The 25254-nt window shown below is 37.6% G+C and overlaps 1 protein-coding gene across 5 annotated transcripts in view; it reads left to right on the forward strand.

The window, feature by feature from the left end:
* Positions 1–25254, forward strand: part of EPHA6 (EPH receptor A6) — an 896620-nt gene that overhangs the window by 602768 nt on the left and 268598 nt on the right. For 4 of the 5 annotated variants that reach the window (XR_014783005.1, XM_084801064.1, XM_084801065.1 and 1 more), the window contains one exon: positions 23015–23123. Coding sequence is in view for 4 of the 5 variants with exons in the window: in XM_084801064.1 (XP_084657190.1) it covers positions 23015–23123 (109 nt within the window). In the remaining variant the exon portion in view is untranslated. Of the gene's footprint in view, positions 1–1670; positions 1731–23014; positions 23124–25254 lie in introns of those variants that run through there. The other variant, XM_084801066.1, reaches the window with a different exon arrangement.

Genomic DNA, 25254 nt, shown 5'->3' on the forward strand with positions numbered 1-25254 from the left:
AATCTAGGTGGAAGGGAAGTAGCAGAGATGCGTTAGCAAAGCAAAGGAAGACACGCACATCACACAGTGTCTCCGGCTTCTCTTGAGCTAGGCTACTTTGGCTGCATAGTGTACCTGGGGAAGACAGAATGGTAACTTTAAATTAGACAGTGTAAGATGTAGTCTCTTTGCTCATAGAGTCTGAATTCTATGGCCTTCAGTTTCTCCCTCATCAAATAAAAATGTCCTATAATATCTTCATTTGCTCTAAAACTGGGAAATTCTAGCAAAGTAGTGTAAGACCTGCCTCAGAGCCCTGTGGATAAGCACCTAAACCTTCCAGTTGTAGGTTTTGTGTTTTGTTGGGTTTTTTTTCTGGGGGGGAGGGGGATGGGAGTTGTTTGGCTTTTGTTGTTGTTTTGGTTTGGTTTGCTTTGGTTTTCTGATCTTTTAATTTTTGGTTTGGTTTGTTTTGCTTTTTCTGTTTGTTTTGGGGGGAGGTATTAGGACATAAAGAGTGAACTTTATCAGTTGAAGCTTTGGTCTCATTTATGGGCTGTACGGTCACCCACTCGACTTAGGATTCCTTAGATCCCGCTCTGTGTTCAAATGTTCTGTATGTGGTGGAGATATCACAGGAACAATCGAGAACCTTTGCTTCTTTGCATGGGGTACAGACACAATGAATAAACAATAAGAAAAACGCCGAATGTTTCAGCTGATGCAGAGCCATGGAGAGCTGTAGAGAGACTCCCTCAGGCCCCAGATGCTTATTCCATCTGCCCTGGGGAGTACTGGTGAGGCCTCATGGATACAGATATTCTTCCCTGGCCTGAAAAAGTTGTATGCTGCGGGATCATTCCAGTCCTCCAACCCCAGGAGCAGAGAAAAATTTAGGACTGCTCACTGTGCATTACAAAGAACCCATTGCTTTAGGAAAGCTCAACTCTAAAGAGACATCAGGGCTCCAGAACGCTCTGACATTTGCTGCGATCTTTGTTGCTTCCACACGGCACATGCCATGCTACATCGGATCCCTTCCTGCTTTCTACACCCAACCCCCCCTCACCCCCCAGCATGTCCATGCCGAGACAGGCCCTCAAAACCCTACCAAATGCGAGGCCGCCGTGCCTGCGACCTGAGATAATTAGTGAAAAGTCCTCCGAGGAAGAGCAAGGCCAAGAAGCAATGAGAAGTGTTTACTTTATACACGCCGACAGCACTCTGCAGTCCGACACGCATAATACCTGAGCATTCAAAGTTCACTGTCACTATAGCTGTAACTTACTGTAAACGAGACAGCCCGTGAAAACTTCATGGATAATAACCTTCTTCATCACGGAAAGACGTGAAGTACACGAATACCCAGAAAGAAATAAAAATAAATTTCACATCAGAGGCAGTTCCCACTCCCCACACTGTGGGGAATGAAATGTCCATTTGCTTTATCTGACAGGGGTCTAGGTTCTCTGGATGCTTTATCCTTGGTTGGTGCATCGATTTGTGCAGGCCCCCCTGGGTCCAGATTCACCGCTCTTGATGGTCTCCTTGTGGGGCTCCTGAACCCTCTGGATCCTTCCATACACCCTGTTCTACCATTCCACTCTCAGTGCTGCACCCAGAGTCCTGCTGGGAACCCTGGTAAGAGCTCTGTTGCCTTTGCCAGCGATTTGATCACTTCCCCTTGGCAGGCACACAGAAGAAGCGGATGCAGGCTATCCAGATGAGAACTGACAGGCTGTAGTCAGATGGTAAGAGAAGAGGGCCCTTCTGTCAGAGGTCTAGGGGAGGGGAATAGGGCGGAAGAGGTAGGGAGGGTAGGAATGTCGGAACAGAAGATAGATGGGAAAGGATAACAATCGGGATGTAAGATGGATAAATTATAAAAATAAATAAATATACAATAAATTAATTTCATTACTAGCAACAGATCTATGCAATTCTATTTGGTAGATATTTTTCAGATGGACAGATCTGTAAATAGAATAACTGAAGAGGAAATAATATATATACACACATATATATATATATACACATATATATTCACATTTTGTACTTGAATTTAAATTTTAAATTCCCATAATTTAAATTTTGATCCTAGATTTTTCTAAATGCCAGAGTTGGTTGTGTCACTGCGTTGCTCTATGCCTTAGCTTCCACATCTGGAAAATGGCAGTGAGAATTCCACTTGATTTTTAGTGTTCTTATGAGCATTGACTATTCAGCAGGACATATAACACTCAACTGATAGCAATCGATAAACATTAATTAATTACTGTTTCCATCTCTAAAATCCCACTCTAATAGCAATATTGCATTTTAAAAATCAAAACAATGTCCTGTATCATCTTTCATGTAGACTCCAACGGAGCATCATTCAAGCCATTTTCTTATTTTTTCCCTTTGACACTTCTTTTCCATGGACATCATGGCTTTTTTGTTATTAGATTTTATTTAATTTTTAATCAGTAAAATATAAAAATTAGTGGAATTCCCAAAATGTATTGACCTCCTAGAACTTAAGCGCTGTGAAACATAGCCAACAAATGAAGTTCTACACTTCAACTTATGAAAGTCCTGATTTTTTTCCAGCACAGGATGAAAAATACAAGGAGGAATATGCCAGGCCTATGTCAATACTATCATTCAGTGACTCAGAGCCACTGTCCCTAGTACATCTGCCATATACTAGTGTTGCTGTCAATGTGAACGGATGGAAAATCACCTGGGCGATAAGCCCATGGCTGTGTCCTTTGGCTATTATCTTGATTTAGGTTAATTGATGTGGGAGGAACCATATTAACTACGGGCCCACCATTCCCTAGGTGGGATTCCTGGACTGTATAATACAGGACAAAAGGAGTTGAGCTCTGACATGCATACATCATTGCTTTCTTCCTCTGCCTGACATTCCTTCAAGCTCTTCCACCATGACCTGCCTGGCATGACACACTATAACCTGGATCTGGGCAGAATGATCCCAGATCTGCTTTGGTCTAAGCATTTCATCAGAACAGCGGGAAACTAAACTAAGCCATATGGTAATTAGATAACTTAAGGTTTGGGCTATTTTTGTTTTCCACAGCACAATTTTACAACCTCAAATACTAGAGCTAGACTATCTATCTATGCATAAGATTTGTTCCACTTGTGTCTACTCATAACCATGGGCAGGTAAATAAAATCCTCTGTGCCCTGTCTGGTTCTGTGTGTCCTCTGGAACTCACTATGTATTCCAAATGGGCCCTTAATCCCAGTCCTTCAGCCTCTGTGTATAGTACTACAACTTTCTCATTTAATTGTTGTGAAGGCTCCATACATTGATATGTGTGGTATGTTTAGAAATATGGATGTTATTAATAGCCATACTAAAAGCACTTGTTATTATAATCATAAATATTGCCCCTCTTCTGAGAGAGACTCCTTCATTGACTGTATTGTAATTCTGAAGGACTATCCCGAGCCATGAATCACCTGATACTCACCTTCGTAAAAGAGGAAAGAAGAAAATTTAAAGTGAAGATGAATAAAAAAAATGTTGGCAAGAGAATGTCCTTGGTGCACTCACTGTGAAATCCTCTTCAAGTTGAAATGAACATCAATATGTGTATATAATATACACATATATTATATATATTTATGTGTGTGTATGTATTTTTCATTGCAGTAAAACAAAACTCAGAACTTGTAATTTATAAATAGCTCAAATTTCTAGAGACAGGAAAAGCTTATTATCTACGTCTGTGTGGCATCTGGTGAGGCCAGAGTGCAACATATAGTGAGACAGGACAAGAATGATAACTCAACGTGCCTCTTGTTTTCTGTATAAACTATTATGGTGATGTGGGGTCCACTCATACTAGTCTGGGACCTCACTCAAGCCTCATTACCTCAAAATGACCCTGTCTGCAAATGCCATTACCACATGAATATGAAGGTTGGGTTTCCAATACTCAAACTTCCAGGGGGAAAGTCAAGTCTTGAAAGGAGCCAAAATGACTTACTGCAGTTGAAAAATTCAACAGCCATCCAGTTGATTTCTTTAGACAGGAATGAGCAAACCCCAGAACAGCAAAGCTAGCTGTATTTTGAAAATTGTATATTGATCAGAAGAAGTATTAGCTGTGTTGTTCCTTTTTGGACACAGTGGTTTGTTTGAAGGATTTTCCTTTTATGACTGTTAGACAGGCACTTTTGAGAATATTTGGGCTTTCATGAAGTCACATTTTTTAACATTACATAATGACTGAAAAGAATTTTGCTCCATTCTTTACCAAATTATTCTAAGTCGCCTAGCAGACAAGCAGAACACCAAATGGAAATGTACCCAGGAGACTTGGGTTACCTAATTATCTTCAGCATATATTTTTCTTTACCGTCATGTTCTTTATTGCAACTCTCAGTGCATTTTGAATCCCTTTAAACTATTAACAGCTCAGTCCTATCCATTAGGGACTCACTTCTCTCTATTTGTATTTATCCATCTTAGGAACTGCAGTTTTTATAACCACCTAGCTGTCTCTGTCATTTTTTTTCCCCTCAGTTCCCTGCTTAAGTGCCAACAGGGATAGTAGATTCCTAACTGTGAAACAAGAGCATGCAGTAAAGAAACCTGATGTAGCACACATAGTGAATTTTTAAAGCTGTGCTCATGATCAGATTTTACCCAACCTTGAGGTAGGAGAAATAAGATCAACCCAGTGAGCTTTCATAAGAAAAAAGCAAACAGTGGAAACAAAGCTAACCACTCCTACACATTGACCTGTCAGTTCAATCAGGGAATGGGTATATTCCAGGCAGAAGAGCTTGATGGATCATTTTACCTTTGCACTCATGAGTGATTTCTAGAATTTCCATAGCCCAAAGACATTTATACCCAAATAGGTAAGGGGCATTTCCAGATGATCAATAAGCAGGGAGCTCCAACAGCAAGTTTCAGGCTTGTAAGTATGAAACTGAGGGGTCAGGGCATAAAAGATCAGCTTAGAAAAATCATGAAGCTTGAAGGTTAATGAACTGAACTAGAACAATCATCCTGAGTAAGGTATTTTCGACCCAGGAAGACAAATATGGTATGTATTTGCTTTAATGTGGGTATTTACCGTTAAGACAACAATAACCAAGCTATAATCCATAGAACCAGGAAGTTAGGAATAAACTAAGGGATGTGGGAGGGAACAGAGTTCATCAGGAAATGGAAAAAGAATATTTATTCTGATGAATGGAGGGGCTGGAATGTGGGGATCAGGTGCACAGGGGAAGGAGAGATACGGGGAGAGACAACTAAAATGAAGGCCATTTAAAGGGTAGCATGGAAACATAAACACAGCATAAGCTTCTTATAATACACACATATATAAAGGCAGTCAAAATGAAGCCACCAAATAATGGGAAGAATAAAATTCCCATTGGCCATCTCCTGTCACCAAATGAAGCTTCCAATACTTGAATTGGGTTGTATCTCGATATTCTGGCCAAAGGTGCCCCATGGGAATCCCTAAACAACCTAAGCTGTTGCCAAAACTACCAATTGCTCTCCGTAAATGACGGCAAGCCCCCGATGCTGAAGGCAATGCCTACACGGTTTATTGACCATGGAGAAATCCTGCTGGTGCTGACATATTCTTTCACCTCTACATTTTAGCATCTTTTCTATAGTAAGGTACTTTGTATGCCACCCAAAAAGAAACACAAACCCAGCCACAAAATCTTTGACATAATCTAACAGCTGTTTCCTTCGTGCAATATATGCTAGGGCAATGGTAGCAGAAAGCTTAGAGGAGTGATGAGCCAGTGTCTGATTTGATTTCAGGCCTACTCTACAAGATGGAGCCCATACCCGACACTGCTTGCATGACCAAGAATCTGAGACTAGATAGTCATACTAATGTTTACAAAATAACAATTAAAAGTCCTCTAATGACATTCTGCTATACTCATAGATCAGTGCCTTGTGAAGCAATCATCAGAGAAACTCCCTCCTGCATAAAATGGGAACAAAAAAAAAATGCCACATCCAGGCATTGTGAAGAGAGTGAGAGACTTTGAAACACACACTCAGCCCTAAATGGGTTTACTCTACCAATGCCCGACTCCCAGTCAGGCCTCAGAGAACCCCAAGGAAGGGGAAGCAGAAAGAGTCTAAGAGAGCAAAGGCATAGAGGATACCAAGAAAACAAGGCCCTCTAATTGATAAGAGCAAAGCTCATATAAACTCACAGAAACTGAGGAGCACAACCAAGGCATGCACGGGTCTGTGCAGCCCTTTACAGATATATATGGCTCTCAGTTTAATGGGTGCATGGAATTCCTGAGTGTGCAAAAGAGCGGGTCTCCAACTCTTGTGTGTTTTCTTTGGCTCTTTTCCTTCTGTTTTGTCCAAATCCTGTGTTTTAGGTTTTGTTTTATCTTATTATATTTCATTGTATTATAAAAACATAGAAAAATAGGTTTTGCTAACCTTCAAAAGAAAACCAGTATAAAAACACTCCTTTGGAGCTTTGTTTCTGTACCTCCAAAACGGAAGGAAAAGAAAACGGAGTTCAGGAATTCTCATATACGTAAAGTGGGCTAGAAATGACCTCTACTATACTTTTCTTATTCACTGGGTTGTTTAATAAAAAAAAAATGTTCAACTGAATATTCTCAAGCCTGTATATATTACTAACTGAAGTCATCAGTAACAATCTATGGGGATAAAGGAAGTTATAAAGACAAGTAGGTTTCATTTCCAGGGAAAGGCTGGACTTTCTCCCTGGGCTGACTTTCTTTACATACTATCTAAGATCCCTAAATCATCTTTGAATTATACAGGGATGCTGACTCTGAAAGCAGGGTAAAAGAGGGAAAAAAACATTTGTGCATTTCTCCCCAAGAATATTTATTGTAGTTTAAAATACATACACTGAAAATTAATAAATTAGAAATAGGGGCTGAAGAGATGGTTCATTGTTTAAAAGCACTCGTTGGTCTTCTGGATGACCTGAGTTTGGTTTCTAGAACCTCTATTGTGAAGTTAAAATCCACTTATAACTACAGCTCCAGGGCCTTCCCAGTAGCATTTGAGGCTCTTGGGCCAGGATTCCTCCTGTCAGCATGTGGGACTCTGCAGGATAAGGTGGAAGTCTGACTTCTCTGGATAGTCCTCAGTCAATGTTGGGGGACTTCCTTTTCTCAGCTGGGTTCTCACTTCACCAGATCTGGTAACCTCAGATCTTGTAAGGAACATCACATGGCCCTTAGGGAAAATTAGGAGACTATCAGGTAAAGGGTCTGACCCTTTCCTGATAAGAACCTTCTCCAACAAGCACAGGGAAATCCTGGAAGTACCCCACCCTATGCTGAGGAGATCCTAGCCTCCAGTGAATGACCTTTAATTGTACCAAAAGTCATCCTCTCACACACAGAATTATTAAGTACTGTTTTCTCCTTCTTGCAATAGGCCCTCTATGTTACTGCATCACTGCATGTAGATTAAGTGCTTAAGTATCCTGGTACCCTTAGCCCTACTAAATCAGACACACTGACTCTCAAAACCCCTCCCCACTGCCCAAGGTTTATAAAGATAGGCTGCCTGGTGTGTTGGGAGCTTCATCTCTTGTTCGCTGTTCTTCTACAGTGACCATGTGAGACTCCATTTATTGGGAGTTGGGAGAGACACTGGTAGACGCCTGGTGGTCAGGCAGCAATCACAGAATTACTTTTTACAGCAGCCACTGGGACCTGTTCAGTTATTGCTGACAGCTTGGTGTTGACCACTGGTCCCTTCATGCTTGTCCAGAGGCTAACAGTGACTGAACCTGACCTGTGGGACATGGGACTCAGGACACCCGCTGGACAGCAGCCAGAGACTAGCAGTGTCCCCTGCTCACACAGAGCACAGATGCTATAGGAAAGAGATAAACGACACTCAGAATATGATTGCAGGCAGTTTGTCAAGAAATGCAGAACTTGTATTGGTTTATTTCTGTCTATAGCCTTGAAGAGAGCCAAGGCAAAATGTCAATAGTCAAGTGAGATTTTTTCCATATTGAGAATGAAGGGAGAAAACAAAATTACTTAAATTTTATACATAAGGACTTCAAAAAATTTATACCAAGAAAACTAGTAGAATCATATTTCATGTTGTTTCTAAATGGTCCATTATTCTCAGGAACTTAGACTAACCTTAAATTATTTGTATTTATACAAAATTATACAAAACCTTTGATTTGTATAACAAGCATACCATGATTTAACCTATGACCTCTCTCTAAGGCCTCACAAAGGTATAAAACAGAAACACCCTGGAAAATCTTCAGAAATAAAGTTACCAATGTTCTTCTTAATCCACACAGTCGAGGAGAGGATGCTTGTGTTCTAAGAAAAGATGTTAATGCCCTAATAGGTCATGGTTGTCCACTCCAAAACTGCCCAAACAACATGGTCCAAGCTGAAGAAAATGAGAATGTGTTTGTTCCTCTTTGTGGTCAGATCCCCACACTGAACCCAGATGCTATCACTGTGTGGCAGAGACTGAACAGTGTCCAGAATTTCTGCCGTGTAAGACCCAAGACTAACTAGCTGCCCTGGAAGATGCTAACAAGGCTCAAGTAGGTGTATCCCAAGGTGGCCTCAAAGGCTCAGTCTTCCTCCCTCCACATCCCAGGGGCTGGGAGAGCCCAAGTGTACCACTAAGTCCAGAACAGAGGTTAGGATTTATGGAGAGTTTTAAATGTAATGTTTCTCATTGTTATTTCAATAAATAAGTCAGTTATTACAAGTAAGATGAAAAGAAATTGAATTTCTTTTATTATAAATATCAAGATCCCTAACAAATATTTATACCAAAGTGAAAATAAAATCTCCCACATGTACTCTGAAACAGGCGGCAAGCTATTTTCCTTAGGACTCTGCCTTGAAACGGCTCCCACAATTAGATACACAGTAGATTGAGAGCCCAAAGTCTCACACCACGGGATACCATGGGAAAAGATCTTAATGGCCTGGAAATTTTTCAAAGCAGGTGTTCTGAGTCATCAAAAAGAACCCGAGGAATATGCTCCCACAGACAAAATTCTGATGAGCTGTGTCACTATGGAGCAGGCTTCCGGGTATTAGCTGTGGGCACGTCCACATTACACAACAGAAATAGCTCCTCGTGTTGCATAGAACTGTGATCAATTGCTTTTTGTCTGCCAAAGAAAATGAATTTAGGTTTGATAAAGTTGATGATGCTCTTTTTTTTTTCCTGGCAGCAATAGGATAGCAGAGTTATTTGTGTCCTTAAATCAATTCTAGTTGTTGAAAAATTAAATTCATAGCAGGGTCTTTTTAAAGGCTATCTTCCTATTTCCCATGATGGCCAATACTGATTTTTTTTTTCCTAACATCGCTGTTCTGTCAATGAGGATCTTAGTTTAAATCTGAATAAATAAGGCAAAATACTGGTCTCTATTACATAACATCAAAAATGTTGAGGATGTTTTCTTCTTTAGTTCAGTTTTAAAGGGATATTTACTACCCCCCCCCAAAAGCCACCTCTTTTTTTCTTTGTCTGTTGGCAGACAGCTGTTCCATCACTGTTAGATGCCTGGGATCTAAGTTACTTAAGGAATAGAAGGTCTGCAAGTTAGGGGACACTGGGCCCAGGATGGTTAGTGACCTGTGCTTCTAGGAACATTTTTTTCACAACTCATATAAACAAATGTGGTCAATTCAAACTAATATCAGACAGAGCAGCAGCCTTTCTCTGGCTTTGATTTATTTGGCCCTAAGATCTGGATGGTAACTTTATTCTTTTGTGTTTTTTTATTTGGGCAGCTCAACCACATCATACTTTTAACTAGTAACATTGCTACACCCCAAAGTATTGTCTACTCATTTGGTTTTAGTTTGTCTTTGTCTCCTTGTCACGTTTATAAATCAACATTACAGCTGTCAAATAGGCATCAAACATGGATTTCTGATCTGAAACTCAGAAAAAGTAAATTGGAGCCCATCCTGGCAGAACATTTAATATTTTTGTCTTCTTTTATTTGCTTATTTTTAAATTTCATTTCTTTACATATAACTTTATTTTTAACTTTAAATATATTTTCCATAGAATACATTCTAATTATGATTTCCCAGCCCCCCCCAGCACCTTCCAGATCGTTCCTGTCTTCCCACCTAACCAAATCTACACCCTTTGTTAGTATCTCTCATTAGAAAACTACCAGGCATGTAAAAAAAAAAGAGCAAGAGAAGAAAAAAGTAATATTATAAAATAAAAGCAAACAAGCCTGAATTGGACAAAATAAGCAGAAAAAGAAAAAGGGGAAAGAGAGAGAGCCAAAGAAGAAACAATATAGATGTTGAGACACACATATTCACACAGAGAGAAAAACCCCACAAAGACACAAAATCAGAAATGATGATACATAAGCAAAAGACCTGAAGGGGAAAAAATACCCAGACAGAGCCTTAGACAACAAAACACCTCTAATAATACCATCAAATTCATTTTGTATTGGCCATTTATTGCTGAGCATTGGGCCTGCCATTAAGTGTAGCTTGTGTATCCAGTGAGCCATTCAATTTTTTTTTAACGAAAGGCTGTTTTAGAAAGATAAATCATCATCATCATCATCATCATCATCATCATCATCATCATCATCATCTCATTCTCCCTTGCCCTCCAGTTCTGTCCATTCAGGCATGAGAAAACATATGTGAACACTGTGTTTAGCATCAAAGTACAAAGAAAATCATGACACTAAAGAACAATATAATACACAATGAGAAGTTATTAATGTTAAGGCAGAAATGGGCCTCTTTATCTCCCATTCTATACCCTTTCCTGTGCATACAATTAGATTATTTTCCCCAAATTCATTACATTAAATATTATTCATGGTATTCTCAACCTCAAGTAACAGAAACACAACCGAGTCAATGACAAGCGCGACTTTGCTCCCACATAGAAAATAAAGGAATTACTGTGAGACTCAGCACAGCCCAGGATAATTCCCCTGCGGATAACGTGCCCTGAGGACATCCTATTTTAGGGAAACTTCATTAGAAGTAGCCCAAACATACAAAAAGGAACAGAACCTTCAGGACTTGTTTGACGTACTTTGATATGTCTGAAACATAGACCAAGATGAAGAAAAGAAAGTTGAGTGATGGGCAAAGGTGGATAAGGAAATGTAAACTGGCAGTTGTCAGCATCACATTGTTTTTGTTACTTTTAAGCACACAGGTGGGAAGATATGTCAGCTTACTCAAAATTGTAATTTTGATTGATATATATATGAATTCTTGCAGATAGATGTGAATCCTCTGTTTAACTCTTCTACTCATTACAGCATTACAGATTTGAGCCAAGGTATCACCACTTCCTTTGCTTTTAAACAACCAAGTCATCCTTCTCTCTTTCTTTATGACCCTCACATATATCTATATTTACATAACTTTATTAGGTTTCTGTTAGGTTTACTTATCTATTTCTGCTACAAAAGAGAAACTTTTATGAGAATGAGAAACTATGTTTTTAGTGTCTACCTTATAAACTCTTATCTTACCACAAAGCATAATAAAAAATTTTTTTTTGAGACTGGCTCTCACGTAGCCCAGGTTAGCTTAAACTTGCTATGTTACCAAGAATGGCCTGAGATCTCTTGTAACTTATGTTCTCCTACTTCCACCTCTCAAACACTTGGATTACTAGCATGCAAGATCATGCCAGTTTTTACTTTTTAATAAAATATTTTTTAATTGAATGAGAATTTTATACACAAATATACTGTATTTTTATCATATTCGCCCCCTAATTCTTTCCCTACGTCTTACTAGATCTACTTCACACTTCCTGACGTCCTCCAAGTTTGGTGTGCTTTTATTTCTAATCACTCACTGTGGTAGTTGGAATGAAAATGAGCCCCATAGACTCATAGGGAGTAGCATTTTTGGAAGTGTGGCCTTGTTGGAGTAGGTGTGGCCTTGTTGGAGTAGGTGTGGCCTTGTTGGAGTAGGTGTGGCCTTGTTGAAGTAGGTGTGGCCTTGTTGGAGTAGGTGTGGCCTTGTTGGAGTAGGTGTGGCCTTGTTGGAGTAGGCGTGGCCTTGTTGGAGTAGGTGTGGCCTTGTTGGAGTAGGTGTGGCCTTGTTGGAAGAAGTGGGTCACAGTCTCCTCCTGCTGCCTGTGAATCAAGATGCAGAACTCTGGGCTCCTTTCCAGCACCATGTCTACCTGGACACTCTCATGCCTCCCACCATGATGACAATGAACTAAACCTTTGAAACTGTAAGCCATCCCCAATTAAGTGTTGCCCTTTATAAGAGTTGCCATAGTCATGGTGTATCTTCATAGCAATGAAACCCTAAGAGACTCATCCAGTCCAATGTGTTGTGCATAGATTTTAAGGGTTTGGAAGCATCCCCTAGAACATGGTCAACTTACCAGGAACCACATTCTTAAAGAAAACACTTCCACATGTATGAGTAGGGACTGTTGATACCCTGCTCTTTATGCTGGAGCATTAATTGGCTTGATCTTGTAGAGGTCCTGTGAAGCTGCCCTGAGTTTATCAATGCATCAGCCCCATCCTCTCCATCATCTACAGAAGACACTGCTTTTGCCTACGCTTATCCTCTGGCTCTTACTATCTTTCCACCTCCTCTTCCTAGATGGTCCCTGAACTTTGGGAGACGGAGGCACCACACACATTTAATGCTGTACTGAGGATGGAACTCAGAGATTCAAGCATGCAAGGAAAGCACCCTAAAAATGACCTACATTCCTAGCCCCAGCACATTCTTTGTTTGTTTGTTATTGTTATTGTTTTTGCTTTTGAGACAGAGTTTCCCTATATAGCCCTGGCCATCCAGGACTCACTTTGTAGACTTGGATGGCCTTGAACTCACAGAACAGGATGGCCTGTTTCTGACTCCCTAGTGCTAGGATTACAGACACGTGCCACCATGTCTAGCTCCAAGCACATTCTTAATGAAGAGAATTTTTATTATTTTTAATAAGTACTGAGTGAATGAGAATGTACTCCAGAAACTTGCTAATTTTTTAAAATTATTATTAATAATAAAAAGTAGTAGTAGTAGGGGTATGATGGGTACAGCTGCACAAGTACTATGGTGTGTGTGTGTGTGTGTGTGTGTGTATGTGTGTGTATATGTGTGTGTATGTGTGTGTGTGTATGTGTGTGTGTGTATGTGTGTGTGTATGTGTGTGTATGTGTGTGTGTGTATGTGTGTGTGTATGTGTGTGTATGTGTGTGTGTGTGTATGTATGTGTATGTGTGTGTGTGTATATGTGTGTGTGTATGTGTGTGTGTATGCGTGTGTATGTGTGTGTGTATGCGTGTGTATGTGTGTGTGTGTATGTGTGTGTGTGTATGCGTGTGTATGTGTTTGTGTGTGTGTGTGTGTGTGTGTGTGTGTTTGTATATCTGTGTGTGTCTTTGGAGGTTAGGCAGCAGTTTTGAAGAGTTGCTTTTCTCCTCCCACCATTGGTTCCAGAAACATAAAGCAGGTCAAGCTTGTACAACAAGTCCTTTTATCCACTGGATCAACTTGCCAGTGCTCTGAACCTTTCTTAAAAAACTAAATGTGTATATTTGAATTGTAACTAAATATATTTACTAAAAATAAATAAATTTTGTTGTAAATGAATCTTAGTACTTACAAGGCTTATGAAAGCTGTAATTTCTATTACTTATATATTTAGTTATAAAGCTTTTTACTCCAAACAATGGTTACTGTTAATAGTAAATAAATAAATAAGGCCTCAAACACATAGATATGCTTATCAATATGCTACTGTGATTGAGGTCAGGACTTTGTGTTTCTAGGTTCTTGACCTCTTATTCAAGATTTGAAATACAAACCCACACAGATTATGTAGCCACGCAGAAATTTTCCTTAAGACAACAAAATAATAAATATCAGAAAATGCAGCAACAGAACAACAATCCAAGGTGGTGAAAATACTTAATGGAACCTTGGACTTCCTTTTATGATGGTCAAGAAAAGGAGAAGTTTGGTTTCTAAGGGTCACAGTGATGGTCTTTCTGTGTTTCAATTGATAAGTTAGTTCATATATAGTTTTTCTAGCATGTATGCCCCTTATAAAGTGTGCATAGGCATAAAGTGGGATATAGGGAATTCTCTATATATTTTACTTGATACACAATTTGTTCTTACTGTATGTGTACCAGTAACTAGTTCAGACTTGATCACTCCCTGAATCATGACGACTTAAGAATGTTCAAAAGGAACTGTCCAAATGTAATTGTCATTAATACGAGATGAAATTTATCTCATCATTCGGAGAGGGGTGTGCTTGTAGCCCAGAGCCAGTGAGTATCTTAGGCTTGTAAGTACAGCATTCAGAAGGGTTTTATGTGCATAGTTAAAGGTGCATCATTAAAAGTATGAGGAGTAAATAGCCCAAGCCAAATACAGACCCATATTAATAAACTATACCCTATAGTGTCATGCCTCAATGCTTACCAATATCCAAATATCCACAAATGATATAATTGGACATAGTAAATAATATTTGAAATAGAAATTCCCAAGTCAGTAATCATGAGACATTGTGGCATATGTAAGGAAATGCTATTATGAACTGGACATTTAAAAAGGAGTAAAAGATGTACATATGAAGTCGTAGATATTTCAATTATAAAAACTTAGTCTCAAAGACTAGCCTACTACAAAGAACACTATGAAAGACAGGTGATTACATATTAGATTGCAGAAATTTAAAGTGTTGACAATAGTTCCAGTTGTTCAAAGGCTGTGATCATTAATTTTCATTTTGAAAATTCTCTGCATGTGGCAAGGCATCTGTGCAGTTCATTAATGAACACAGAATTCTCTTCCAAAGGAAAAAAAAAGGGAAAAAAGGTATTTCATTACTCTGTACACCTATTGCTGCCTTTTCCTCTCCATCAAGTTGTGCCAAGCTCACACTTTCCAATTATCCCTGTGTCATGTGGCATTTTATCTGACAGGTAAATTGGGCATCGAGAAGAGTGAGTCTTGAGATTGGTGGTGTTCCAGGGAAGCTGTGGTTTGATGTACTGACTCGCTTTGTTTCTGGAGAAGTGGCTGAGCAGTAGAAAAGGCTCCGCTGTGAAGCTGCTTTTGGGAGACAGTAATCCCACTAAAGCCTCAGCTTCAACAGAGATGATCTGTGAGGCTTGCTTCCACCAGCTGAGAATTCCATAATCAGCTCACCTGAGGGGAAGAGAGAATCTCTTGTCTTTCTGTCTTTGAGTTTTAATCTTAGAGATATTATATTTGTGGTGGAAGATGACCTCAAGTATTGGATGATCATAAAGGAGAGATGTTAATCCAACTCCATGTTTATATTGCTTTCTCTAAATATTCAGTGAAAGCTTAGGCACAAGTAACTGAGGGAAATTAATTCATATTATTTTCCTTTAATTTTTCACTAAATGATTCTAGATCAAAAACAAATCGATGAGTGATCATATACAAAACTAAGGCTTGCTTAGTAATTAACATTTTTTGGGAAATCAGACAAGCTTACTATTCTTTAACGTAGAATCTTTTATCATTGCACAGAGAATGTACTTCTTTAATTGCTTTTTATGACTATACATTTGCTAGTACTTAACACATTTTAGAACATTAAGATAATCCATTGTTATTTAGAAAGTTGAAAGATAACATGTTCTGCACTGAAGAATCTAAACTGTTGTTGATATTTGCCAAACTGACATCCTCAAAATTTATTAATAGTTGAAGTTTTCAACCAAAGATTTGGTTTTTAAGTATTATTTTTTATAAGCTTTAAATACTAGGTACAGACATGCTTTTCTAACCTTGCATCCACACATTCTTTCCTTTTTAAAAGATATATCTTGGACTTGATGGTATTTCTAGATCATGTTTTTAATATATTCTTTGAGAATTTCCTATAATATTTTAACTATTCCTTTTATGTTTTGAGATTCTAATACAATTTATCATTTATCCCTCCCACTTTTTTTTTCCTAATCCCAACCTCCATAAATCAGTCCTTCCTCTCCTTTAAAACTATGGCCTTTTTTTTCACTAGTTATTGTTACATACATATATGTATGTGTACACATGTTATACATATATAATTCCTAAATACGTAAGTACAACCTGCTCAGTCTGTATAATGTTACTTGCATGTATGTTTCCAAGTATGACCATTTTATGTTGCATAAATAGTTGGAGCATGCCTCCTTAAGGAAGACTATGTATCCAGCCCTCAGCCTTTCTTAGTTGTCCTGGCTCCCCCGCCATGGAAATCCATCCACATCAGCATGTTGCGTCATAGATCCCTGAACCCTAAGAAAAGGGAAGTGATATAGACATTCTGTTTAGAACTGAGCATTCCAATGTCTCTTATTTTTGATCATTGACCTGTTGTGGGTCTCTGCTTTAATTGCCATCTACTGAGAGAAGAAGCTTCTCTGATAAGGGTTGAAGGATGCACTGCTCTATGTGTATAACAATATGTTATTAGGAATCACTTTATTACTAAGCTCATTTAGAGGGATAATAGTAGTAGGTTTTCCCTTAGGGGACATGATCTATCTATTCTCAGGTTATTGGCCTCATTAACAGTGTCAAGTGGGTTCCACCTTGTGATGCAGGCTAAATCCAAGCAAAAAGTGGCTGTTTGTATTGCACCAGTGGGCATATCTTGCAGGCAGGTTGTTATTGTAATACATAGACAGTGGCTTGCTAAAACATAATAAGTATTTTTAATTGACTTTAATTAATTATGCCACTGAGATATAACATACATTTTTTGCCCCTCTTTGAGACAAACGTCTGTTTAATACTAAACTGTCAGCTCCTGGTGGGAAACATTTTAGAATCTTATGCCATATTTTCATGCCTGTTCTCCATTTATTTGTACTCTTAGCTTTGGACATTTCTGTGTAACTCTTTCTCTTCTATGTCCCTCCCTCCCTTTCTACTTCCTTGTCTATTGCTACTATACTGTTGCTGTAAGGTTAAAAATCAATAAATAATCTGAAGTCTTAGTGTGCGGAATGCATGCTCTTCTATGCACTGTTAATATATGAACCTCGGTGAGATGCCTTTTACAAGATCTCTGGCTCTTTTCCTTTTTGTCTTACTATTACTCAGTTACATTTTATATAATTAAGGCTATACCATCTAGCTGATTTCAAATGAAGGTGATCAGATGTGAATATGAACTGAGAAAACCGTGTAGGAAATTGGAGTGGATGAGGACAAAACTAAGGGATACTTAAATCATGAAAATGGCAGTGCAATATTGATGAACATTGGCAATACTGATAAATAGTGGGAAGACAATGAGGCCAGACTCCACCATGATGTGCATAACCATCTCTGAGCCATACTTTCTAGGAAAGAATGGCTTTACCTTCTCGGCAATGAGGAAGATATGAGAAATTTTAAATAATATTCTGAAGAACAGTTATCCCATTAGGTGAAATAAGTTGGGAAGAACACACTGTGGCAAGGCAGATAGACAGAAATACATAACTCATCTACTTTGTGTCTGCAGGCAGATTTATTGCATGTTAGTGGTGATGAAGACACCATGTAAGAGGTAGTAAAAAGTTTGACTTGTTGGAAGATTCAAGATGGGACCATGTTTACAAGTCCAGGTGTACAAGAAAGATAATAACAATGTAATCTACAAAATTACAATACTGTATTTTTCTTCCAGAAAAGTTTATTACACTACCTTTCATCTGTACATAATATTCTAATGCATACCTAGGCTTGTAGCATTGAGTTTTTTTTTTTCAGACCTATTCATCTCCATTGCATGTGGTTAGATGTGTGTCTCCATCTTATATAATTTAGAATCCTGATTGCTACATATGATTTAAGGAGGGAATTTTCATGTGTCACTTGCCAATGTACCTTACAATGATTTTTTTTTACTCTCAGCCTATTTGTTCAAATATAGGTTATGTTTTTAAAACTCATTTCAGTGAAATGACAAAGAAATGCATTTCACTGGGCAGCAGTTTTTGAGAAGTACTTTATTCCAAACGTGTCATATATCTTCCAGCAGCTTTCAGAAGAAGTTCACAACAGAAATGAGTTAACTTCAAAATGCTCCTCCATAGAAAATGACACAGAGTACAAATAACACATTTCACTTTGAAATGTAAATACAAAAAATAATCTTGATTACAGTGAGGCAGAATCATGTGCCTCCGTGTAAGAAGATGTGTTAGTTAAAAATACCCAAATTACTTTTCTCGCACACTTTTCTAAAAACGTAGAGTCTATTTTTTGTAAGAATTTAAATTCCATGGAAAGACTTCACTCTGCCTTTTCCTCTTTAAATAGAAACAGCTAGAGCTTCATTTAATGTCACCCGTACCTAAGCCAAGCATTATATATACTGACTCAGTCAAAATTCACAATATTTTAATTATTTTTTTTCTTAAGGGAGTGTAGTTCTTGTAAGACCATAAAATTAAACATATTTTAAATCCCTTATTTTTGTCGGAGAATATGACCTTCTTGTAGTTAACAAAACAATATATTTCAATGAGTGAGTCACGAATAAATCCTATTTATTTCCACAGATCCCACCATGGTTGTTTTAGGGTAAGGGCTCTCCCTATAGTTCTCTGAGAAAACTAATTAGACATAATTAGCATGGGACTCCACAAATCAATACAGATAGCACTGTAGACACATTTCCCTGATGCAACAACAATTCTTCCTCTGTAATTTTTTTGATCATTGTCTATTTTCTTACTGGCCTGTCAGTCCACCAGAATAGTAATTGCATTTGTTTTGTTCATCTGTCTCCCCATGGGTCACCTTGGCTTTTGTTGTATAATCAATTATCAATAAACACTGTTGAGTGTTGCTCTGCAGACCATGGTGAAATGTAGATGTGTTACTGCTATAGTAACTCTTGCTCTCCACTCGTCTCCAAAATGTGTAGAGTAATTAGAAATGAGTACTGAGGCTGCTGCCTTCATGTACATGGGACAGCTGTGTTTAAGAGAAATCTTCCTCATTGTCAAAAGGAGGACAGTTTTGAGTTATTCTTAGCTTAATCTAACCGTTTCTTATCAGAGTTAGCCAGTGCACATGACCACTCAATTCCTCCTCCCAATGTATTCAGTAAGCTACAACCACATATCAGGTCACATGGGTTTGGCTCCACATTCTTTTGTTGTTCACTATATTACACATTTGGTGCATTAGAACAAGAGATTACAACCAGAACACAAAACGCACTTCCGCCAAGGCTCTGAGAAGGAACTCTTTGTCACTTTTTTCCTGTTCCATGTCCCTCCAGCTGGAATTCCAGCCACTCCCTCTTTGTCGTCTCCTCTCCAGAATTGCTGTTCGATCTAAGACTGTCTAGATAATACATGTTAGATATGGTTTGTATTTACATTTTCTCTTTGAGACAAGTGGAGGTATATTCACCCTGGACTCACTACAATGTCACAGTGATTAACTTTCCTGCCTTGGTGGAAATTTCATCCCAATAAAAGAGACAGGTTGCCACAAGGTAATTTGGGCAGCATACTTTCATTCACGGTATAGTTTAAAGGGTTATGGCAACATCTGACTGAGAGGCTAATAAAATATAAACAACAGGGAGAAAGCTTTCCAAATAACTGGGTGTCCATGAAGGAGAACCATCAGGAACTGACCACTAAGTAAAGTGTGATTCCCTCAGGGAACTGAAGGAATGCACTGTGCTTTAACCAGACAAGCCAGAGACTTGTAGTAGCCAATTGGAAAAAAGCCTCATTAATAAAGTTAAGGGATCTGAAGTTTACCCTGAGATGAAATCAGAGCTCTGTGATGGATCAGCACTAATCTAGTGGAGATAGAACCTACACAGCAAGTACAGTGACTGTAGGAATGACCCAGGGCATTCCTCTTACTTCCAAATAGCAAACTGTGTTCTTTCCAATATTTTATTGTGACCCTCATGGAAAAATACAATAAAATTCTTACATTTCTCTGGTAGACTGTGAAAAATACATTTTTTCAGTATTCTCACATTGTAGAGTTGAGATCAAGGGCAAACAAGGTCACGTGTGGTTTTGCTAGAATAAAAGAAAATCTGGGTCTAGCAGGTCCTCCTGTGACTGAAAAGGATCATTTAGAACATGTCAGTAGCTAGGACTTGGAGACAGGCAAATCAGTATTGTACTATCAGTTTTTCTGTGTGTAGTGTGTGTGGATTTGGACAAATAACAGAACTATTTAACAAGGGGTCACAATGGTACTGATATAAGCATTTAGACCATAAACATACATTCAATAATATTTTGAAGTTTTGCACATTGTCCTAGGAACATAAATGTCTGTTAATTAAATAATATCTAAGGGCTCTAAGTGGTGTGGATAATTGTCAAATTTGTCACATTTCCCTACTCATACTAGCCTCATTGTCTGCATTACTTTATACCCAGTACAATAGTGGCATTCATTAACCATCATCATCAACTTAACTGTGTTGAGCACGTGTGTATGTTATTCTGTATACAGACATGCTTAATTTTGCTAGTATGCATGTTTAGGAAATCATTGTATACGGCTGTGCATTCTTCACATTTATTTAACATCCTGCTAAGCAATTAAAGTTTTAATTCAAGCCAGTTCATAACCATATAATCAGATGCATGCAAAAGGAGACATAGTAGAGAAACCACTAGGTAACTAAGTTATTACTTAAATCAATATAAATTTCTACGACAAACTTTCTGATTTTCACAAGCCACTTGACTCCATAATCTTATTCTCCATCTAAGCTTTGAATACAGTCTCAAGAAATCACTAGAGACCTGACTACTATGAAAATATTTGTTCTAGGCTGAAAACTCTTGAACTAGATTATATCTTTTATGAGCCCAGGAGTTGTAAGCAAACAATGTCGTCTTTTAAAAATGTCACCTTCTTTATCTTCAAAACTGTAATGTTTTCTGAAACATCAATTTCTTAAAAATTTGTTGTGTAATAATTTTCAGTGAGAAAGTATGACATTTTAGAGCACACCATTAATTCCCATATCAGTTCTATTTTGAAGATTACAAAACTTGGGGAAGAACTAATAAACAGCTTGAGTCCATTATTTACTGGATAAAATACAACTATTTAACTTGTCTTTGAACAGATTATATGTCAAAACTCAACACTGTAAAAACAGCCTGGAAGTACTTTGATGAAATAATAGTGACTAAAATTTAATTCCAATGTTTAATAAATTTCTTTAACTGAAAACTCAATAAATGTGACTCTTTTTTTTATTACATTTAGAAAGTCTCTTAAGTTGTGACTAAATGATTTCTTACTGAAGCCAACAGTTGATTCTCCCTAGTAGAGGAGGCTGTGCAAACCCTTATGAAAGCTGGATGCAGTAGCAAAGCCATCACTGTACCCTTCCAGGAAGATGCAAGGAACAGAAAGGAAAACTCATGAAAGCTTGTGGACTGTATATACAAATCTCCAGATACACATTGGGGCCCATACTGGTGCATACCCATACAACACATGCACACACACACACACACACACACACACACACACACACACACACACACATGCACACACACAAATAAAATAAAATTTGTCAAGCTAAGGATGTTAATGGGGCCTATTTATTGATATTTTAGATTATAGATGGCGGAATTATTATGTAGACTTCTAGCATAGGAAAGAAAAGAAAACTAAAACCTAGAAGCTTGAATGAGGGCCATAAGTTTACACAAAGGAAACTCTTGAACTGCTCTGTGTATCACTTTCATTACCACTATTTTTTTGTCTTTAATTAACACACATCAATTATACATGCTAAGGGACTCATTCTAATATTTCTGTATTATATACAAGCAATTTCCTATCACATGCTGTGTAAAGACAGTAATAGAGAGAATGGAATACAGTGATGAACCGAACCAATCAATATATTTTAGGACCCATGAAAGATCAGTGACATGTAGATGCTGCAGTTTTTAAGACAAGAATTTTCTTTTCTATAATATGTAAGGCCCCCAATTCAAATCACATACACACACACACACACACACACACACACACACACACACACACACACAAGGGGGAGACGGGATTTGCCATGTATTAGTTCATTTCTTTCTTTGTATGTTAAAATATTCTGAGAAAAGTAAATTATGGAAAGGTTTGCTGTACTCACAGTTCCAGTGTGTAGGAAGGGACGTCAAGGCTGGAAGTCAGAATTTGAAGCAGCTGGCCACACCACAGTCAGGGAGCTGGAAGCAAATGAAGGCTGGGGCTCAGTTCTCCTTCTCCGTTTACTCATTCCTGGATCCCAACCCATGATATAATTCCACTCACAATTAATGTTAATGTAATCAAAATAATTCCCCACATGTAGGCTTAGAGCCTAGTAGCATCACTAAGAAGATTCTAGGTTCTGTCAAGTTGAAAAATAATACTAAACATTGTATTTCACACACACACACACACACACACACACACACACACACACGCACGCACGCACGCACGCACAAAGGAATGCTGTTATTAGATGTGATCTGGCCTTTTTATTCAAAAAGAAAAAGAGAACTTAAATAATCTTTTCTCCACCACTTATTATCTATTTTATGCACATATATTTGCACACACATGTCCACACACACATATCTTTGCACACTGTGAAAATAAGAATGTAGACCTTTGTTTTTTAATTTAGTTCTGTGAAATTCATATTAAATATAAATTACATTAATTTATTAATTTGAATGACAGCATCGTCTTTCCATATTGTAGAAACAGATGCCAAATGAGTCTACAAAGCCTGTTCAGGGTAACTCATAGTCAATCTTAAAATGAAGCATTAAGAATTCATATACTTTAGTTATTGTTTTAAAAAAGATGAAAGTTTCATTTTGTGTATGATGACGTCATCTCAGCTGGGTTGTTTAGATACCTATTAAAATAAAAGTCAAATTTAATATATGTTTACAAAAAATAACCATCACCATACTGACGACAAAGTGTCACCTATCTGCTATCTACGTTTCAGCTTCTGACATGGCAGCAGAGCAAGGGCAGATCCTGGTAATAGCCACGGCGGCCGTCGGGGGATTCACTCTTCTAGTCATCCTCACTCTGTTCTTCCTCATCACTGGGAGGTAAATGAGTTGGCCCAGATTCTCCCTGAGACTGTGGGTAACCACTCTATGTCCTGTGTGTTCGTGTGTGTGCGCACGCGCACATATGTATGTCTGTGTGTGTGTGCACATGTGTGTGTGTGTGTGTGTGTGTGTGTGTGTGTGTGTGTGTGTGTGTGTGTATGTGACAGAGACCGCATGCCTGACAGGAAAAACAAAACAAAACAAAACAAAAAAACAAAAATAAAAAACAAGGAACTCCTCAGGGCTACTGGGGACAGAACCACTAACAACATTTAGTGTCAATTCCCACTAAAAAAAAGCAGCCAAAGCCTACAGTATAGAAGTCTAAACGCTAACAATTTAGATGTAATATGAATAAATTAATAAAATATATTTTAAAAAAGAAGTCTAAAAGGCTGAATAATATAAAATAAATCACTCCTGAATTTTTTTCTTTATTATAATTTGATGACTCCTTGAAGGATCCAAACTTACAGCAACTTACATAAAAATCTTTTTTTTGAATTTGTTATAAAAGTAATATGTTCTGTCAATTAAATATGAAAATTCCCTATAATTATCTTGTTTTATAAATATAATATTCTTATACTTTATAGTAATATAGCTATTTTTTTATTATTATAATGTGCTTTAAAATAAAAAGAACCATCACTATATTAAGATATTGACAACGAAGTGTCTATGTTTAGCTTCTGACATGACTTGGCCTCATTTTTTACCATATTTTAATCTTTGAGTGCATTTGGAATATTTCCAAGATCCAGGTCCAAAAACTTCACAACTAAGAATGAAAATAATATGTATGGAGCTATTTTAATATATTTTCTTAATTTATTTATATTACGTCTCTGGATCCTTCTATTTCCCCATTCTCCCATGCTTCTCTCATCTAGAGTCTCAATGGGATGTCCTGTATGGAGCTATTTTTAAGTAACTTATTTTGAACTAGCCTTTGACATTTATTTATCAGAAATCACAAATATCTTCTAAGGAAAAAATACACATTCATTCTTGTGTTGTCTAGTTTTATGTCAACTTGACATAACTAGAGTCACTGGGAAGAGATAAGCCCAATTAAAAAAATCTCCCCTAGTCTGAACAAGCTACAAGGAGCAAGCTGGTAAGCAACTGGCCATGGCCTCTTCTCCAGTTCCTGCCTCCAGCTTCCTGTCCTGATTTCCCTCAGTGATAGAATGTGAATTGTAAGCTAAAATACTTTTCTCCCACATATTGATTTTCTAATGATGCTTTCTCACAACAATAGAAAGCCCAGAGGCATTTCTAAATATCAACATGGGCATAAAGAACACCTCGAGACTTGTGTTAATAATCTGAAATGTGCATAATACAAGATGATGCCAATGTCATGATTTAAAAACCGCACAAATGATGCCAATAAAACAAGCAGTAGATACTCAGGGTGACTCCACATATAAAGCACTAAACCCTAGCAGAAGCCTCAAAGCAAATAAGGATGTGACATTCACAGGCAATAGATCTCTGTGTGCCTTGGTGACATAAAAAGATGTTGAGGAAAAAAGAAACTTAATTCATGTATGACAAGATTTGGGTAGCATACATTACAACATCTATCTGTTTTGGCTATATAGTGAATTATTACAAAATAGAATATTTTTAAGTTAACTTCATGATAAATTGATTATTTTATTTATTGTTTATTGTTGGAGATAAATATGACACCCCCTTTAAATAAAACCATCTAATATTGTACCCTAAACATCTTCAAAGAAATTTTCAAATGGGAATTAAGAATTTTTATAAATCAAAATTAATCATCGTATTACATTATCACAGTCCACATAATAGAGTATTATTTGTGTCTTTGTGGTAGTATCTCTATATAGCATATCATTGTACTTTAGGTTTTGTGCAATTTATGATGAATAAATTATTGTTGTTAAGCTACCCATACCTAAGACTCACAAGTTACTGATAGAATTTATTTTATAGCAGGTAAAGTATATATGCAAAACAAGTTTATACAGTTATTGTTCTCTTCATATCCTAAGCAGGCATCTAAATATAATGTATTAACAGTATTTTTGTAACACAATCACATTGTTATTGTGACTTTTCATGCAACCAAATATTTTCATTTTCATTTTCT

The sequence above is a fragment of the Acomys minous genome, assembly GCF_964271855.1.
Source record: "Acomys minous genome assembly, chromosome: 11".
NCBI classification, from domain to species: Eukaryota; Metazoa; Chordata; class Mammalia; order Rodentia; family Muridae; genus Acomys; species Acomys minous.